At 40.1% G+C, this 21,514-nt stretch overlaps 1 protein-coding gene across 9 annotated transcripts in view; it reads right to left on the bottom strand.

Annotated features, from left to right (window-relative positions):
* The window catches only part of SLC9A9 (solute carrier family 9 member A9), an 804,336-nt gene that overhangs the window by 298,938 nt on the left and 483,884 nt on the right, over positions 1 to 21,514 (bottom strand). For all 9 annotated transcript variants that reach the window (XM_044946316.2, XM_044946314.2, XM_044946321.2 and 6 more), the window contains one exon: positions 12,629 to 12,717. In XM_044946316.2, the coding sequence (XP_044802251.2) occupies positions 12,629 to 12,717 (89 nt within the window). The remainder of the gene's footprint in view (positions 1 to 12,628; positions 12,718 to 21,514) is intronic.

Here is a 21,514-nt window from a genome sequence, read left to right as displayed (position 1 = left end):
TGTTGGGGTAGAGATAGACAGTCCTGGCAGGTGACTCAGGTACAGAGCTCTTTATGAGCAAGATGAAGAACTGGAAGAAAATAACAACAATATTCAGTTACTCTTAGCTACCTGGAACACTGATGAATCCTGAAGAAAGAGGAACCCAACAGTGGTAAAATGGAATAAAGTACATGTCAGAAGATAAAGAGGTGATTAGGATAGATGTGATAGCATCAATACTTGGTGGGAAAAAAAAGTCATTCTTGGTTCTACATATTAAGGCCATCTTGGGTCGTTGTTAAGGCTGAGAAAGGAAATGAAGAGTAAAGGGAGGAGTGTTGGCTGGCAGGGACAAGGTGACTTGTGTTCATTGTCATCTATTAAAGGGGACAGGGAGGAAGAGGAGAAGCCCAAGGAAAGGAAGAAAATGATAGTGATAGAACAATGAATTAGAGAAAATGGTAATCAAAGAGATAAATAAATCCAAGTGCTGTTTCTTAAAATGATCAGTATAATATGCAGTTTCTAAGTTAAAGGGAGAAATACATACACATCATTTTCTATAGGAAATGTCTATAATCAAATATATGAAAAAGACATTAAAAATAATAATGGGTTATGATGCACAACTCTAGTTTTTGGGTGACCTTATTACCTTCTCTAAGGCTGGCAAAATCTAACTAGCAGTATTTTCCTCATGGATTTTTGGTGAATATTAATTGAAATAATTTATATGAAATACATACTTATAATGCCTGGTAATAGTGTGTGGTCCATAATTGTTGTTATTAAAATTTTTGAAACTCTGGAGAGAATAGGTGGTTTACTAAGAAAGTACAGTTGACTGAAGAAGTAGAAAACCTAAATATTCAATCATTTTAGAAATTGAAACCATTATCAAAAAATTACTTCCCAAAATGGCATCAAGTTCCATGGTAGGTTTAAAGTAACTTTTCACAATTTTTGATACTCCTCCTTTCAAGAGTTTATTTATTTATTTAAATAAATAATTTAAATTATTTTAAATAATTTACTTATTTAGGGGTTTATTTCCCTCCCATTAGGTGTGGACTGGTCTTAGTGACTTGCTTTTTAAAAACAGAATATGGCAGAAGTGACAGTGAGTGACTTCAGAGACTAGTGAATAAAAGGCATTGCTCCTTTCTTCTTGCTCTCTCTCACTGGTTTCACTTGCTATGAGGGAAACTTACTTTCACACAATGAGGACTCTCTAGCAGCCCCATGGAAAACACATGGTGAAGTGAAAGTCTCTCAGTCGTGTCTGACTCTTTGTGGCTCCAGGAACTATACAGTCCAAGGAATTCTCCAAGCCAGAATACTGGAGTGGGTAGCCTTTCCCTTCTCCAGGGGATCTTCCCAATCCAGGGATTGAACCCAGGTCTCCCGCATTGCAGGCAGATTCTTTACCAGCTGAGCCACAGGGAAAGACACATGGTGAAGAACTGACATTTTCTGCCAACTGTATGAGTGAGCCATGTTGAAGTGGATCCTCCACACCCAGCTGAGTCTTCGTACACTGTAGCCATGGCCAAGAGCTCGTCTGCAACCTTATGTGAGACCCTGAGCTAATGCTCCTAGACTCTGTTCCTCCAAAAACAATATGAAATAGTACAAGCTTGTTGTTTTAACTGATAAATTTTGGGGTAATTTGTTACATGGCAATAGATAACTAATTGTGAGAAGGCAATGGCAACCCACTCCAGTACTCTTGTCTGGAAAATCACATGGATGGAGGAGCCTGGTAGGCTGCAGTCCATGCGGTCACTAAGAGTCGGACACAACTGAGTGACTTCACTTTCACTTTTCACTTTCATGCATTGGAGAAGGAAATGGCAACCCACTCCAGTGTTCTTGCCTAGAGAATCCCAAGGACAGCGGAGCCTGGTGGGCTGCCGTCTATGGGGTCGCACAGAGTCGGACACGACTGAAGCGACGCAGCAGCAGCAGCATTGTGTATTTTTAGCATATCCCTTGAGCATTGATCTATGTTCAGACTGGCCCCTGGGTTGAAGAACTGACTCTACCCCTCAGGTCACTGAACTTCTTTGAGCTTCAGTTTCTTCCAATATCTGGGTTTAAATGTTTATTTTTATTGTCCCACCTTTCTCTGAACTTGTTGGATTTTATGACTTAAAATTTTCTACTGCAATTATATACTATGATAAACAAACACAGATGTGTAGTTAAAAAAGTAAAAAGAACTAAAATTTAATCAAGAAGACATGGTACCATTGTATCTTTATCGGAGAAAAAAATTTACGTGAAACATTTTCAAGGGAAAGTGCATCTCACGTCTTATTTGGCTTTATTTCTCCTTGGGCCCCAGTACCTGGCACATAGGAGACACCTACTACTGAGGGTGTCTAATGGTCATTTTTGGCCCCTACTATTATCCAAGTTGTTTGTGGCATAAGGTTTCTTAACTAGGGGTTCACAGATATTAATTCTTTCTGGGCACTGAAAGTACAGTGTGTTCTTGCCATGATGAGGGAGCTCTACTCTCATTAGCATTTAAAAGAACACTTATTAGCTGAACTACTAAATGTCCTTTATTCAATATAATGAGTTTCATTGAAAAGAATCACCAGCTTAGCTAAGGAGAAATTTAAACACTTTGCCATCATTTATGAATTCAACCCTTCTAGGATGGTATTTTTAAATGTACTTTGAATGAAGGGGAGAAGAAAAGTGGTAGAAATCTTGACAAAAGAAATGTAATTAGAGCTTTTTTTAAAAATGGCAATTCTATGCTTTATGAAGATATCTTTAATCTTACTTCTCAGAAGCCAGGGAGACGTGGGCATTGTTGCCTACGACTTTCTCTCTGCACTGTGCCTCAAACAGGTAACTGGGATGGGACGTGCCTGCTTTTGTTAGAAGTGATGGAGCAAAATTGCACAAAACCATAATCAAAAACCACTGTAATGCAAATCAATAAGGCAGAAGCACACTGTAGGAAACTCACACAAGCAATGGAATTATACTTGATCTTTCTTTCAATATCTCAAGATTACCTTAGACATTTGCTTTGTACATCCAACTCATGACAGTTAAACTAATGCATCATATCAGGATTAAATAAACCATTAATTAACAGATATTATTTTCCCTATTTTTAATCTTGGAATATGAATGGTTTTAATTCATTCATTCATCTATTTATTTAATCAGCAACTCGTAAGTTCAAGACAAAACCAAATGGTAAATTTCCACAAAATTTTCACATAGACCACAACATCCTAAGAGATTAGCAAGACAAAAATATATCTAGAGCCAGAGAAGGTTAAGATAAATTTAGATGTTACATATGTAAGTATTTATCAAAAGGAAATGTGGTGAACAGGGAGATTGATGTCATAGGTTGATGTCATTTCCTCCATGATGCTACCTTCATTATCTTTGTAAGGCACAAATCTGATTATTATCATCATCTCTATGTCAAAAAGTCTAAGCAAGTATAAAGACAGTTTTCCTAAATGTAGCAGAGTGAGACACTGAAATGGCCACCTGAACTCCCTTTTCCATTTTAATCCTGAACTCTCTCCCACACCTTTTCCTTTCCTGTTCCACAACATATACCAGCAGGCCAAACCCAACCCTGTCTACTTCCCTAGTGCAACCTGAGCTGGGGCAGAGTGTGCCATCTCTTTGCCTCTGAGACTTATCAAGCTCACTCTTAGTTTTATGATTTTGCACACTCTTTTTTGTTTCATTTCCCATAAAATCTGAATGATAATATCCTAATTATCCTTACATCCTTCTCTAAAACACCTAACCCACAATCAGCTTTCCATGAACACCTTGCCTCCAGAAAGCAATTCAGTCCTCTGGTTCTCATGACATGTTGGCCATCCCTCTATGTTAAAATCTGTGATTCTTGTTTGTGCATTTGTGTGCATGCATGTGCTTCCTGCTATATTAGGAACTCCTAAGGGTGAGAACCAGGACTTCCCTATAGCTCAGATTGTAAGGATTCTGCCTGCAATGCAGCAGACCTGGGTTTGATCCCTGGGTCAGGAAGATCCCCCTGGAGAAGGAAATGGCAACCCATTCCAGTGTTCTTGCCTGGAGAACCCCATGGATAGTCCATGGGGTCACAGAGTTGTATACAACTGAGGGACTAACACTACTACTACTGCTAGTAAGGGTGAGAACCATGTCTTATTTCCCTTGTCTCCCTGGATTCTAGCACTGTGCCTGTCATTGAAGCATGTGGTGCTTAGTCCACGTTCAATCCATGCTTGAAATGGAAAGCTGAGAAGCCCTTCAGTCAGACTCTGAGACTGAGTGGTAGCAATGTAAACTCTGTCCTCTCTTCCCCAAGCATGCAGGCATTCTTTGAAGAACCCATTACAATCACTCATGTAGGAACAGAGAATTTTTCCAGGAAGAACTATCCAGGCTTCAGTGAAACGTTTCACCCCAGGATAAATCAGGGACTTTGGTGTTTGATTGCTTCACCCTTGGATTTGATTTGACAACTTACCTGGTGACGTGTTGGCCAGAGCAATGACAAACTGATGGATCCTCTCATCTCTATGCAGTACCCTGTAATCAAGTGATCACTGCCCAGTCCTAGTCTAGAAGTGGGGATCAGATGCATATTTTATGCTCTATGTCAGGTCAGAGAGTTATTAGGTTTAGAGCATCATCCTTAAAACTCAGTCACAGAGTTCAATCATTCACTTTACAAATGAGAAAACTGAAGCTCATAGGTGCTAAATTAATTATCCAAGACCCCGCCATTAGTTGTAGAGACAAGGGTAAAACTTGTGTTGTTTGTCTTGTCTAGACAAACTCTAGCTTTCTGGCCTCTTGGTTAAGTGTTCTTTTCACCATATCATCTTGTTTTCCCCACATTCCTGTTATTTTCCTTGAATCTTCTTACAAAGTCATGCATAGCATGTCTAATTTGGCTCCCATTGTCATTTTTCTTTTAATTGGAAATTTAAATTTGGATTTGCATTGCTACTTTTCCATTCAATTGGTGATTAAAATATCATCTGGAGGGAGTGGAAATGAAATAAGCATCTGGAAAGAATGTGCTGTAATGAAGATGTCATTGTTTGTCCATAAAGGCTAGGCAAAGAATCTGACTTTTCAAAAATAAATGAATGAAAATGTCTATGTCCATCCCAATCTATATTTCAGTAAAAAAAAAAATTAAAATGTACTGAAATTGGTAGACTTTCAAAGATGATAGTTAAATATAAATGACTAATTAGCTGAAAATATAACAAAATAGCTAAACATTCATTCATTCATTCATCTATCCATCCACTCAAGGGTTACTGGATAAATGATGCTAAGCCCCAAAATTGCTACTAAACCTATCTACTAATCAAAGAATATTTAGTAAGAGGCAAAAATAATTTGAATTACAAAGTCACAAAATCTGAGTTTGGGCTTCCCTGGTGGCCCAGTGGTTAAGAATTGCCTGCCAATGCAGGGGACACAGGTTCGATCCCTGATCCGGGAAGATCCCACATGCTACAGAGCAAATAAGCCCACGAGCCCCAACTACTGACCCTACTATGCACCCTAGAGCCCATGCTCCACAACAACAGAAGCCACCTCAAGGAGAAACCAGCGCACCTCAATGAGGAGTAGCTCCCAGCCTCTGCAACTAGAGAGAGCCTGCATGCAGCAATAAAGACCCAGCACAGCCAAATAAATAAATCTTAAAAAAAAAAAAAAAAATCCAAGTTTAAAATTTGCCTCTGCCACTGATAAGTCTTAGTGAACCCTCTAACACAGGGTCTTCTACTCTGTATTATTCCCATCGGCATACAAAAATACTGTTATTTCTCCCATCTAAAAATAAAAAGATATATCTTTTGGCCTCACTTCTCCCTTCAGCGATCACTTCTCTGCTCCCCATTTTTTGAAAAACTTGTCTATACACAGTTTCCAATTTATTTCTTTCCTTTCTCTCTTGAACCCATTACATTCAGGCTTTTACCTTGACACTCCACCAATATGGTTCTTGTCAATAATATCAATGATGTTCATGCTCTTCATCTTACTTGCCCTTTCAGCAGTATCTGGCATCACTCATTAGGCTCTTTCTTGAGCCACTCTTTTTATTTGACTCCCAGGACACCATACTTTCTTGGTTTTCCTTCTCCCCACTGGCTACTCCCTCAGTCTCCTTTTGCTGGTTTCTGATTTCTTACCACCACTGGAGAGCCTCAAGGCTTGGTTCTTGGATTTCTCCTCTGTCACTCCCTTAGAGATCTCATCCAACCTCATGTTTTCAATATCATCTCTATCTGGTGACTTCTACATTTCTAGCCTAGACTTCTCTCCTGAACTCCAGAATTTTATTTCCAACTAACTATCAACATCTCTGCTTTGTGGCCTAATATTACAAAGGCCTGTCTAGTCAAGGCTATGGTTTTTCCAGTGGTCATGTATGGATGTGAGAGTTGGACTGTGAAGAAAGCTGAGCGCTGAAGAATTGATGCTTTTGAACTGTGGTGTTGGAGAAGACTCTTGAAAGTCCCTTGGACTGCAAGGAGATCCCACCAGTCCATTCTGAAGGAGATCAGCCCTGGGATTTCTTTGGAAGGAATGATGCTAAAGCTGAAACTCCAGTACTTTGGCCACCTCATGCGAAGAGTTGACTCATTGGAAAAGACTCTGATGCTGGGAGGGATTGGGGGCAGGAGGAGAAGGGGATGACAGAGGATGAGATGGCTGGATGGCATCACCAACTCGATGGACCTGAGTCTGGGTGAACTCTGGGAGTTGGTGATGGACAGGGAGGCCTAACGTGCTGCGATTCATGGGGTCACAAAGAGTCGGACATGACTGAGCGACTGAGCTGAACTGATACATCTCAAATGTAACAAACCTATCCTTGGTTCTCAGTTGCCCTCAAATGTTGTCACTTTGCAGCCTTCCTAGCTAACACATAGCACCTTCCTTTTTTTTTTAAAAATTTAAGTCATATCACGCCACGCCTGAACTTAAAAACCTCTGATGTTTTCTCACCTTGTTCATGCTCTCTAAGACCTGCTCTGATGTTGTCTTACATACCTGGTACACTCCACCTCAGCCACATTGGTCACTCTGTCCCAGGGTGCCATTGTGTATGTGGTTCCCAGTTTCTGGATAGCTCTGCTCCAAATATCCACATAGTTCCCTCTTTTATTTCTTTCAAGGATCATCTTCTTTTTGAGGCCTTCCTTGGCCACAGTGTTTAAAAGCAACCCCGCCTTCCCAGACACACAGCCCTTCCTCCCTTTCTTACTTTATTATTGGCCTTGTAACTGACCATGAATGCACTGTAAACTCTGCTTATTTATTCTGATTACTCTAAAGCTCCTCTACTAGCAGTTCTTTTTTATCCACTCTTATATCCTAGCATCTTGAAGAGTGGCTGGCACAAAATAGGCTCTTAAAAAATATTAGATGAATGAATGAAGGTATTCAGTGATAATATGAAGAGCCACCTCTTAGGTAAAGAAGTAAGTAAAAATGAAATAAGTACTTTTTTTTTTTTACCTGTTGGGCTTCCTGGATGGCTCAGATGGTAAAGAATCTGCTTGCAATGCAGGAGACTTAAGTTTTGATCCTTGGGTCAGAAAGATCCCCTGGAGAAGGGAATGGCTATCCACTCCAGTATTCTTGCCTGGAGAATTCCATGGACAGAGGAGCCTGGCAGGCTTCAGTTCATGGGGTTGCAAAGTGTCTGACAGGACTGAGCAACTAACACTTTCACTTTGTATCTGTTAATGCATCGTGTTTCTCAGTTGTGTCAGACTCTTTGGGACCACATGGACTGTAGCCTGCCAGGCTCCTCTGTCCATGGGATTTTCCAGGCAAGAATATACTGGAGTGGGTTGCCATTTTCTCCTCCAAGGGATCTTCCTGACCCATGGATCAAACCTGAGTCTCCTGTGTCTGCTGCATTGGCAGACAAATTCTTTACCACTGTGCCATCTGGGAAGCCCGTTGATGCACCATACATGTTAATTATTTAACTTAATATTATATGCTCGTGTGTATCTTTTGGGAGTAATTTTTAGGTGAAAACTGCAGGAAGGGAAGGAGAATTTCTAGTTAAAAGAGATGGTAGACTTGTGATAAACCAGAGTGCAAAAGAATATGAAAAAGAATGTATATGTGTGTGTAACTGAATTACTTTGCTGTATAGCAGAAATTAACACAACACTGTAAATCAACTATACTTGAAAAACAAATTTTGAAAAAATCCAAAACCTTATAGGAAGTTGGAGGGAAAATTAAAGGACACCCTTTAATCTGCAAAAAAAAAGAAAAAGAAAAAAAGAAAAAAAAAAGAAGTACATGGTTTTGGAAGTAAGCCTCAAGTAAGGAAGAGACAGCTGATGGAAACACCCTGGGGTCTGGCCCAGATTATCAGCCCTCAGGCCTGGCTAGTGGGTGAGGGTATGAGGGAGGAAGAAGTTGAGAGGCAGGCTGAGACTTGTGTGAGTGGGGTCAGGGGATGTGTATGCAGTTTTCTGGATGGTTCAGGGTGAAATCTCTCAGCTTACAGAGTGCCATGTGCCGATGTCTATATCAAATATCTCTGAAGGTTCTCAGTTTCTAGGTCAAGAGTCAGTATGTGTTTGTCTTTAGGGCTAGATGTGCACACCCTAAAATAAGCAAACCAATCTGAGTCCAGGAAAACTGATTGCCACCAGTGTTCATATACTCTTTCCCCAAATGCTTTGCTATGAAAAATCCTCATGGTGAGCAGCAGCACCAGAGTGTCTCTATTAAGCTGCTTTATGCCTAAACACACAGGGATGTTACATGTTCATGGACTGCAGTGAAAAGCAATTCACCGGAATCTAGATGGTCATTATCAAGTACAAAACATATTTTAATGTAAAACTGCATTTTTAAAAAGGCACTCTAATTCTTGAAGCTATAAAGGATATATTAATTCTCAAAAGTCTTTGTCTCCAGTTGTAGCAGTTTGATTAGCTGGTATAGGCACAGTCCATGAATAAAATTCCTTTGTAAATTATATTACCTAAGGATTTTAAAACACAAAGTTGATTTACAGAGGTTTCCCCTAGACTCATTAATTGACTTCCTTCACTCCCATTAAACAGTCCTGGGGATGGAGGCAAAGGGGCCACTTTTCCCACTGATAATAAACACAACTCAGGGAGATGCAGAGAAAGATAATGTATTCTGTAACCATGTCATTTAATGCCTTCTAAACCTTTGCCCCTTTCAGAAAGGAAACAGTGGCTACCTCTACAATATCTGCTTCAGCTTTTCTTTACAATTTGTAATTGGTTTCCCACATGGAGTTTAAACTTTGCTTGCTACGTTGGTGCAGATGTGGCCAAGAACTTCTGATCTGTGATGTTAATTAAAAGGCTCAATCTCATGTTTTAAAAAATGGTGACCCCAGACTCTATGTACTTGATTGGGGAATATGTGTGTAGATGCATGCATATGTATTCATGTATGAATATGCACACATGCTATATATGCATATATTGAGAGAAAAAAATAAATAGAAAGTGAGAGTTCCCGGAATAAAAGAAGTGAGAAAGGTACGAGAAGGGAGGGGAAGGGAATTAGCATTCATTAAGCTCCTACAATGAACCAGGCACCTAGGAAAGAAGGTGATGGGGGGAACAAAGATGGAGGGATGCAGCTATCTGGATGTTGAAGAATGAACTTTCAAAAATCTCCTTCCCTAAAGGGAACTGCTATAAAAATGGATACTGGCAGCCCATCAGGGAGTGCTTGTCAAGCCACTGAGAGGAGAACAGAAGGCTGTGGGAGCACTGATTTTGGCTTTGTCTCCCCTAGGTGCTGGGCTGCTGACTCACCATGAGATGAGTTATCTTTGAAGTTCTGCTGAGCAATCTAGATAGTGTGACTTAAAAGTGCAAGTCCCTAAACAGAGTTCAGTTTCCCAGAATACAAATATTCAGAGAACCATATGAGGTCAGGAAAAACCAGCTCAAGAGATTGCCCTTTAAACTCTAGAGAATGCTAGCTGTCTCCATAATTAAAAGGGTCCTAGATGGAAGGTTATATATTAGACATTTCTAGGTATTGGTATACATTTTTGTGTTCAATTTTAAAAATTGGGGGTCCTTAAAATTTCTGCAATTGTATCTTCTGAGTCTTCTGATGAGCAGAGAGGTAAGAGTGACCTTGTAGAGTCCCTGGGTGGGTGGGAGCTGGGTTCAGGTCCAGCTGAGCTTGGGACATGACAAAGAGAACGAAAACAATAGCCATTTTACAGAACTTGAAGGTGAGTCTTTGAAAACTATTTGGGAATTCCCAGCCAATTATACATTTGCTGAGATGTCTTTTTGGCTTTTTGCACTCCCACGGCCCCAGTATCATATCAGATGTTCTCAGCATCATTAGACCTAGTATGGGAACCTCTTTACCTTCATTTGCATTTGGGGACAGATTGCAATCATTTGGTCCAATTCTATACATTTTCTATATCTATGATCCTTGTCATGTAACTTTACAGTGCTCTCCACTGTGGGCCAATGACCTGCTCAGCCTTTTGACTCTGGGCTCAGCTATATGATTTCCTTTGTCTATAGGATGTTTAGGAAATGTGATGCAAGTAAAGGCTTGAAATGGTCCTGTACACTGGGGTTTGTTCTTCTGCCAGGAGAAGAATAACAGACATGCAGGACTGGCTATGGTGCACCAGCCAAGCCTACTCTAGAACAGAGCCCCAACAAACTCAGTGAATCCGCCCAGTTAAGACAAGAAGAGCCACCCAGATCAACCCACGTGAAAAGAGATGAACCCTGTAAATGCAAGATAAACAAATGTGTATTGTTGAATGTCACTGGGATGCTTGTTACACAGCAAAAGCTAGCTGATACAAGTGTCACTTGATCCACACTCTTCTTGCCTGTCACAGTGATATTTCTAAAATGGAACTTCAATTATCCTAAAACTACTCTGCCTAAGATACGTCAATGACTTCTGTTAGTGATGTTTTCCCAAATTCACATGTTGAATTCCTAACACCCAGTACCTCCAAATCTGACGATTTTGGAAATAGGGTCATTGAAAAATGTAATTAGTTAAGCCAAGATGAGGTAATACTGGAGTAGGGTGGGTCCCTATTCTGACTGGTATCCTTATAAAAAGGGGAAATTTAGAGACAGACATGCTCATAGGGAGAATGTCATGTGAACATGAAGGCAGAGATTAGGATGATGTGTCTACAAGCCAAAGAACACTAAAGTTTGTCAGAAAATCACCAGAAGGTCAAAATTGAGGAATAGAACAGAGTCTTCCTCACAAACTCTAGAAGCAGCTAATCCTGCCTATACTTTCATCTCAGACTTCTAGCCTCCAGAACCGTGTGCTGTGTGCTAAGTCACTTCAGTCGTGTCTCACTCTTTGTGACTCTATGGACCATAGATCACCCGGCTCCTCTGTTCATGGGATTCTCCAGGCAAGAATACTGGAGTGGGTTGCCATGCCCTCCTTCAAGGGAGCCTCCCAACCCAGGGATGGAACCCGTGTCTCTTATGTCTCCTGTACTGGAAGGTGGGTTCTTTACCACCAGCACCACCTGGGATGTAAGAATAACTTTCTGTTGTTTAAGCCACTCCTCATTGCCTTTAGGATAAAGTCTAAACTTCTTCATAAGGTATGAAAGTCCTTCCATAAGCTGGTCTCTGGCTGTGTCTGCGGTCTCTACCACACTATACGCCACTATAACTTCAGCCCTTCCCCATTTACCAGGAACTTAGAACTATTTAAAGTGCTCAGTCAACTGTTTCAGAACTTTTGTCCATGATATTAATACAACCTTGGCCTCAAATATCCTTCCTACTACCCTCTCATCCCTCACCACTGCACGCTCCAGATCAGGCTTATCATCTCTGAAAACTTTCTCTTCACTGTCCCAATCCTAACCATGGGAGGAGGCCCTATTGAATTTTCCTCAAACAACTTTTACAGATATTTCTATCACAGTACTAACCACACTGTGGATCATTAATTGCTCATTGCACATTTTGATCCTCCTCAGCAGACTTGAAAATGAACCACATTAGGCAGGGTCGTGTATTATCTGCCCTTTTAGTCCTAGTACTTAGCACGGTGCTCGGCACAGAGTGGTTATGCGGCAAATGTTGGTGGAAGGAATCTTTGAGTGTTTATGTGCAAATATTGAAACAGATGTGTTCCTGGCATATGGGAGATACATTCTGCTTGTGCGACAACTGGCAGTTGAGTTTACTTGGAAGCAGAAGCACCCAATTAAAGACCAAACATCCCTGTCTTTCTTCTTCATTTCCTTCTCTCTATATAACTACCCAATCTCACATGCTTTACAATGCATTTAGATGTAAGTGACTGTGAATTATTACTGACTGTGGGCCTTTCATCTTCAAGACTGACAGTCTATGTTCCACATTTCTCAGGAGGGAAAGACTATTATATTTTTGCTTACCAAGAGAATTGTTAATAGTTATCCTGAAGGAAGAAAAAAAATCTATAAATATCCAACCTATAATGAAGCCTTAAGCTTACTTTCTTCCTTTGCTAATGAAATTCTTTCTGAGCGCACTGCCAGAATTGCTCCGTAATCATTACACTGAGAAAAGAGACAAAGCCTGTAGTGAGTTTTTTCTTTTACCTGTTTAGTCCTCATTTTGGAATCCGATGACAGGTTGTTGTAGGTATAATGTGCCTGCGTGACTCCACAGAAGAGAACAGCAACTATCCCTGAAATTTAAAAACATACCAGTCAAAACCAATTTTCTTTCCCATCTAAGTCAAGGGGCAGAGCTATCCCAGTTAGAAAACAGACTTGGTGTCAGGAGAGTTAAAATGGCTAATAATTAGAATGATGAAACCTGGGTAAACCTTGCTCCTGCTTTAAACAGGGGACTTACAGGATTAAAGCTTAAAAAAAAAAAAAAAAAAGCATTAATAAGTAGATTCTTCCTGGGGATAAATTATTTTCTGGTCATGAGTTAGGAAAGTTATACTTGGAAACCCACGAACAAAAGACTGTGTAGTTGGTTCCAGGCCTCTCACAGCCAGTGCCAACTACTTTGCTGCATTTTAAATGCTGGCATATTTGCTGAGAATTTGCTTTCCACTGTGTACCTTGAGGAGCCTGAGAAGTTCCTATCATACCGCAATTTAGTATTAACAACCATGAGTCGTAAACCTAAGACGTCTACAAGGGTTCAGTTGCCTCTGCCAGTGCTCCTCCTTGCCAAGCACAGAAAGAGGTCCTTGTTTGCCTCTATGTCTCCTTGGCAAAGCTGGGGACTTTGTCCTTCCACTGCTGGGTAATTTCATGAACACATTCAAGGCACACAATCCTTGAGGCAAGCTGGTCTGTTCTTGTGTGCTTCCTGTCCACAGTGGGCCCTCAGCTGCTTTTTGGCTGGTTGTAGGATTTATTTCATAAGCCATCATTACACCCAGCTTTGAATGCTGCATGAAGCCACACAGAGATTAGAAGCCATACATACACGGTTCCTGGGGAACAGAGGAGCAGCAACCATGGGACAAACATGTTATTTGTCCCTGGGCTCTGTTATTCTCTATTGTTGCCCCTAAGCTGGGGTGGGGAAGGCGGGTGGGGGCTGCTTCCTACCTTGGATTAAAGATTTGATTAATTATGGGAAATTGGGAGGGCTCTATAGGAGGGCTTTGGGAAAAACACAAGATGTAAGTATTCCTCAACTCAAACCAAGGGGATTGAACTGAATTTTAAACAGCAGAATCTTTCCCACTAAAAACACTCATAAATTAAATGCTGATGATTCTTAAGAGTATAGAGATATGTGAACTGAATATTGACATTTCAAATGAATCTGCAGTAAAGAATTTTAAAGAACCAAGCATATTTTTTGTATGTTGACTGTATGCTTCTATTTATATGTTTGTTATTTTGGGGGTTGGCTTTTGATAAAATATTGCTAAGACATATTTGTCTAATACATTTGCATCACTTATTTCCTTTTAATATTATGCTTCAAAATTTTAGACAAAAAGAATAAAAACAACTAGGAAATTTTGCCAAGAGATTTATATGCAGTAAGCATTTAAATAGATTTTTTTTTTTTGGTAACTTCAGTTTTCTAGTCTCTCTTCAGAAATTCAAAGGAAAATGCCTAAGAAATATTACATTTCACTCTTCACAGAATATCTATTAAAAAACAAGCAGTGCCAGAGAAACTTTTAGGTACTGAAGTACTTCAAGGACTTTGAGGAACTAGGAGGATTGCCATGCATGTTGTTTTGGCATCAGATATTTTTCTTTCTTTATTTGAAAATGAAATGTATCTATCTCTGCTGATTCTGCAGTCTGTTGGAGGTTTTTCTGGGTGAGGTTTAGCTGACCTCTGCCTGTCATGGAAATGTTTTGACTGTATATTGATCTGCAGAGAAGTAGTGAATAAAAAGGGAGGGGTGTGTGGATAGTTCACAAATGCATTCTGAGAACATAAATAGGTAACAAAGAATAAAATAAGGGGGCTAAGATTGGCCAAACCTTATTGTGAGAAAGGAACACACTAGTTTTATTTACAACATCTTATTTTTTTCATCAATTTATTATCTCATAACAGACTTCTCATGACTTATCACCTCTTCCATCTCTCTTTCCCTTCTCAGTAACATCTCCATTCTTCCTGCTGCCCAGACTCTGAGAACACCCTTTACTTCTCCTCTCTCTGTATATCAACAACGTTGTTGACTTGTTCTTCAAAAGTTACCCGTAATGCAATCACTTCTCAACCCAATCTCCATCCAACACCCTCTACCAAGCCACCATCATTTTCTGCCTAGATGACAGCAACAGCTTCCTACATGGCCCCTCGTCTCCCTTGCTGCCTCTGCCACAGTCTGTCTTCAACCCAGCACTTTTAAGACAATTCAGATCATGTTGGTCCTCTGCTCTCAACTCTGCAATGGAACCCCTTGATGAACAGGCTCGGTAGGATCTAGTCCTACTTCCCAACCCCTCCCCACAGCTCCTGATCCCTCTTACTGGCTCCCCCTCTTGCCACTCAATGAATTCACTAAGCAGGCTCCATTGCAGGACCCTGGCACGTCCAGTTCCTGCTCTTTGAAAAGTTCTCCAGATCTCGACATGCCTCCCTCCTTTCCTTAAGATGTTACATCATTGGACAGGTCTTTGCTGTGCACTCTGTAAAAATATCCCTCTTGTCATTCTCTACTTGCCTATTTTGATCTATTTTTTTATATTATTTACTGCCCCCTAACATTTTATATATTTATTGGTTTATTTCCTGCCTTCCTGCACAGCAATGGAAAGCTCATTGAGTACAGAGTGATTCACTGGTCCCCAACCATTAAAGCAATGGCAGGCACATGGTAGGTACTCCATGTATTTGTTGAATAACTAAATGAACATTCTTATCACCAGGTAACAAGAAACCAAAGTGATTTACTCAAGATCACCTTGAAAGTGGCAGAGCTGAGATTCAAAATATCACAGAGCCCCTGTACTTTTCTGCCTGTATTTAGACCATCTGTGAATATTTTAAGGTAATCTTAAGCAATCTAAAAATATAATTTCTGATGCCCCAGGGAAATAGAGATTTGATGATGAAGATTATATATCTGAGCTGGCTGGATATTCTCCTTTTTTCTGTTCCCTTCACTTCCAGACCAGCCTCCTGGGACTCGCCCCTAGCCAAGAGGAAGGAGGAGTAACAGCCAGATAGTGTCCTCTGAGGGCTGGGTCCCAACTCCATGACACTTTCTTAGGAGTTTCTAGATTCTCTTCCCTTTGCTCCTCCTGTCTGAGGCATCATACTTGCTTCCTGCAATGACTACCTGTGCATTGCTTCAGTGATCCCCTTTTCACTTTTGCAGCTCTCTATCTTCTGTGTATCCAATTTCCTGCATTAAACTCTGTTAATAGCCAGCTGATTCCTCTTTTCCTGACTGAACCCCGACCAGGACTCTCTTGTGGGTTCCTTCTATTCTAAACTTTGATGGTTCTCTGAAGGTGTGTCATCTGAAAATAAGATTCAACCTCTATTCTCTTTATTATAACTGGGACAATGGGAGATGCCAGCTGCACATGAGATTCTGTGCCAAATCCCTGGGGACTGGGCTCAGGCTTATTTCAATCTGACCTGTGATTGGAATTTTTTTTTCTAGTTTGAGCCACTAGATTGCACCAAGTGGTTTGGGGATAGGAGTAAGTTAACTTGGACATATGTTTTCTGATTCTCCATCACATGATTTTTCAAAATATGAGAACTGTCCTACCATGGAGTGACTGCCTTGAAGTGTGACAAGTTCCCTATCATTTGAAATGTATGAGCTGAATGATCATCTGCCAGAGCTGTTATAGAACTTTTTACATAAAGTGTTGTAGAAATTTGGATATCCTACAGTTCTGTGGATCTGTCATTTTCTTATATACTATTTTATTAATTCAGTAGGATTAATACCTCAATTAATTTTTTTGTTTGTTTTTAAGTTCAGGTCAAGACAATAATACTGGTTCTAAAGGAAATATTTAGATACTTTGAATACAGGCAGCCTGACTTTCTCAAAAAGTAAAGACAAGATAAACTTAGAGACTTTCAAATATTCTTTCAAATTTGGACAGACAGCTACTCTAAAATAAAAATTTAAAACATATCACTAGCATACCTTCAATTTTTTGAAGGTATGAAAAAACCTAAATTTTTTCAAGTAAGCTATGAAGTTTAAAGATGAACTCAGGATGTCTCCTCTGTGTCAAAAATGTTTCTAAATCTCTAGAACACAAACTTTCAGGTCAGAGAGCTCTGAAAAGGGTGAACCCCAGTGGCTGTGTGGAAGTGACATACACAGCTCACTTTAGAGGAACCCGCTTCCTTTCTTCCCTCTTACCTCTGCTCCTCACCCCTCTGTGTTGCTTGTCACTCCCAGATAAGCTTAATTCACAGCTTATCCTGCTCGCCACCCGGCACATCAGAAGCACTTGACCCCACCTGGCTGTGGGGTCAACTGTGGTCCAAGAGTCCGCATTGGGCAAGAGAAGTTTCAGAACTTTACCCTAATGCCACTGGACTATTAATGAACATTCAGACTATCTGGGAACCTTGTTAAATACAGATTCTACTTCCCTAGGTTTGGAGTGAAGATTCAGAATCTCGAAGCCCAAGATTCTGCATTTATATGACCATTCATTGTATAAATGGGATGTCCATGCTACTGGTCTTCTATCATCCCACTTTGAGACAAATCTCTGCTGATCAACACTTTGGTATTAGCGTCAACTCTCCTTTGCTATGCTTTGGCCTTGAATGTGTATGGTCCTTAAAAGAGAGACTTGTGCCTAATATTGCTCTTTTAGCACCTTGGAACAATTAAAAGGCTGCTCCAAAGAAGAAATACGTTTTTTAATTGCCTTTTTTTTCATTTTTCATTTACAAAGTTTGTAAATTACTTTTGCTAGCTATAAAAACATGTTTTTAAATTATATTTTTGCATCTTATTCCCCATTTTTCTTTCTGTAACTTTATATTAATAGTATTAACAGGATTCTATGAAGTAATTTTAGCTTCATGGAACAATTGTCCATTAAGAACATTTAAGAAATCATAATTTCTCAGCAATACTGGGATGTAAAATAAATTACTCACATGGAATAAAACTGATGTATATTTTACTATCAAATAGCTCAATAAATTCTTTACCACTCCAAAAAACAAACAAACAAACAAACGAACAAAGCATATCCATTGACCACAATGTTATAAAACTGGAAATTAACAAATAGCATAGTTGCATAAATGTATCCATCAGGGATTTTTAATTGTATTCTTAAACAAAATTGGATTTGCGGATGAAGTCAAAGTTGAATTTTTAGCTTATGTACAAATAAGTGTAAGGTAAACATTTTTTCCCCCCAGAATCAATGGGATAAAACCAAAGGGTTATTCAGAGGAAACGTTATAGTCTTATATGTATCCTATTTAGAAAAAAAAAAATTTGAAAAAAAAAATGGACTATTTACCTCAAGAATCTAGACAAAAGACATAAAAACAGACCCCAAAACAGTAGAATTAAAAACTAAATAAACAAAAATGAAAAAAATATAGCCAAAGAGAACATTCTAAAAATAGTAGATTTGGTTAGTAAAATGAAGAGTTATAAAGTGACAGTGTGGCCCATGCCTCTCAGACCCTCACGTGTCCATCTGCTCCAGGATGCTGTTCTCTGACCAGACCCATATACAGCAGGTGATGTTGGCCAAGGGCTTCAGGCATCCAAGACAATTTTCACATTTGGATAATACCTGTCCACCTGTCTCACAGGTCTCTTCTGAGTATAAAGTGATATGATGAATTTTAAAATGATTTGTAACCTAAATACCAATACATAATCATAAGGTTTTGCTCTAATTACTAGAAGTAGGTGAAAGGAAGACGACACGAAAAGGAGAAATAACTGAGAAAAACACATTCCAGGTATAACCACAATATTTCCTATTCAGCCAGTGGCTAGGGGAAGAAACAGAAAGCATCTAGTACATCTCACACATTTTATGTCTTTAATCATTATCTGTTGCCTTCTCTCCCACATTATCTCCTGCATCAAGAAGCAGGTAGAAATGTACTCCTCACTCCGAGTAACCCAGTCAGTTCAGTCACTCACTCATCCGACTCTGCAACCCCATGGACTGCAGCACGCCAGGCCTGCCTGTCCATCACCAACTCCCGGAGTTTACTCAAACTCATGTCCATCGAGTTGGTGATGCCATCCATCCATCTCATCCTCTGTTGTCCCCTTCTCCTCCTGCCTTCAATCTTTCTCAGCATCAGGGTCTTTTCAAATGAGTTAGTTCTTCGCATCAGGTGGCCAAAGTATTGGAGTTTTAGCTTCAGCATCAGTCCTTCCAATGAATATTCAGGACTGATTTCCTTTAGCATGGACTGGTTGGATCTCCTTGCAGTCCAAGGGACTCTCAAGAGTCTTCTCCAACACCACAGTTGGAGAAGAGCATCACTTCTTCAGCACTAAGCTTTCTTTAAAGTCCAACTCTTACATCCATACATGACTATTGGAAAAACCACAGCTTTGACTAGATGGACCTTGGTTGGCAAAGTAATGTCTCTGCTCTTTAATATGCTGTCTAGGTGGGTCATAACTTTCCTTCCAAGGAGTAAGCGTCTTTTAATTTCATGGTTGCAGTCACTATCTGTAGTGATTTCGGAGCCCAAAAGAATAAAGTCTGTCACTGTTTCCACTGTTTCCCCATCTATTTCCCATGAAGTGATGGGACCAGATGCCATGATCTTAGTTTTCTGAATGTTGAGCTTTAACTTTTTCGCTCTCCTCTTTCACTTTCATCAAAAGGCTCTACAGTTCTTCTTGGCTTTCTGCTATAAGGTTGGTGTCATCTACATATCTGAGGTTATAGATATTTCTCCCAGCAATCTTTATTCCAGCTTGTGCTTCATCCAGCCCAATGTTTCTCATGATGTACTCTGCATATAAGTTAAATAAGCAGGATGGCAATATATAGCCTCGATGTACTCCATCCCCTATTTGGAACCAGTCTGTTGTTCCATGTCTAGTACTAACTGTTGCTTCTTGATCTGCATACAGATTTCTCAGGAGGCAGGTCAGGTGGTCTGGTATTCTCATCTCTTGAAGAATTTTCCAGTTTGTGGTGATCCACACAATCAGAGACTTTGACATAGTCAATAAAGCAGAAATAGATTGTCTTTCTGGAACCAGTTCATGTACTGTTGAAGCCTGGCTTGGAGAATTTTGAGCATTACTTTACTAGCATGTGAGATGACTGCAATTTTGCAGTAGCTGGAGCATTCTTTGGCATTACCTTTCTTTGGGATTGGAATGAAAACTGACCTTTTCCAGTCCTGTGGCCACTGCTGAATTTTCCAAATTTGCTGGCATATTGAGTGCAGCACTTTCATAGCATCATCTTTTAGGATTTGAAATAACTCAACTGGAATTCCATCACCTCCACTAGCTTTGTTCGTAATGATGCTTCCTAAGACCCACTTGACTTAGCGTTCCAGAATGTCCGGCTCTAGGTGAGTGATCACACCATTGTGATTATCTGGGTCGTGAAGATCTTTTTTGTACAGTTCTGTGTATTCTTGCCACCTTTTCTTAGTATCTTCTGCTTCTGTTAGGTCCATACCATTTCTGTCCTTTATCGAGCCCATCTTTGCATGAAACGTTCCCTTGGTATCTCTAATTTTCTTGAAGAGATCTCTAGTCTTGTAACCCAATTCTCAGTAGCACTACAGTTAAGGTACTGGATTTTTGCAAGTTAACTTGTCATTGTTTACTTGCTAAGTTGTATCTGACTCTTGCAATCCCATGTCCATGGCATTTCCCAGGCAAGAATACTGAAGTGGGCAGCCATTTCCTTCTCCAGGGATCTTCCTGACCCAGGGATGGAACCTGCATCATGTACACTGGAGGGCAGATTCTTTACCACTGAGATACCAGGGAAGCCCATGAGTTAGCTTGGGTACTTGCTATCCATCCATTCAAATGCTATCCATCTGCTGGGAAATGCCAAAATGAATGAACCCAATCCTAGACCTCAACTACCTTTATGTCTCCTAGCAGAAACAACATGTACACAGAAACGTCTAATAGCAGGTAGAATGCAGTAAGTGATAATAAAATAGGAATTCTGGGAGGCAGTGACTTCTTTTGGGCTGGGGAAGGTAGAAGAGAGATGAAGAAAGTTTTCCTAAAGGATGGAGAGGCATTTAGGTCTTGAAAAAGAACATTTGGGAGGGTGTAGAATCAGTGGTAGGGAATTCAATGTGAGTGAGGGGAGACAGCCAAGAGACTGTGTGGACTATACATGAACAGGCAGCTTACTTGCACACTTGGGGTTTGAATCTGTTTATAGGTTAGGCAATAAATACACATTGAATTAGTTCATCAGTTTTTCTAAATACAAAATTTAAAAGAAACAATTAATATGTTCTATGTTTAAAATGGTCAAGGGAGGGACTTCCCTGGTGGTTGGTCCAGTGGTTAAGAATTTGCCTTGCAGTACAGGGGACATGAGTACAATCCCTGGTCAACGAACTAGGATCCCACATGCTGAGGAAAAGCGAGGCCCGTGCACAACTAGAGTCCGCGTGCCACAACAGAGGATCCCCATGCCAAAACTAAGACCTGACATAGCCAAATAAATAAATACTTTTTAAAAATGGTCAAGCTAATTATCACGAGTATGAAAGCATTTCTCTTCTATGTTTTATTACCGCTAGTAGTCACAAAATAGAATTATGAAGCATCAAGTATGACAATCTTCTGTTGGCAAAACATTACTTCAGTTTCTTTCCCAGCAGACGTAAAATCTGATCATTCTGTTTCCATCTTTTCTGAAAAACAAGCGGTCCTTAATGCAACTGCTGGGTTGCATGTCTGAAGTCTTGGTTTCCACTTGTATTTATGGGATCCCGTGGCAATGACAAACAGAACTAAGTACATACATCCAGGTCCATGGGGAGTGGAGCATGCTCAAAAGTATCTG

Source organism: Bubalus bubalis, chromosome 1 (genome assembly GCF_019923935.1).
Source record: "Bubalus bubalis isolate 160015118507 breed Murrah chromosome 1, NDDB_SH_1, whole genome shotgun sequence".
In the NCBI taxonomy this organism is placed as follows: Eukaryota; Metazoa; Chordata; class Mammalia; order Artiodactyla; family Bovidae; genus Bubalus; species Bubalus bubalis.
Note: the sequence above shows the minus strand (reverse complement) of the source record. Positions and strands in the feature narration are given on the sequence as shown.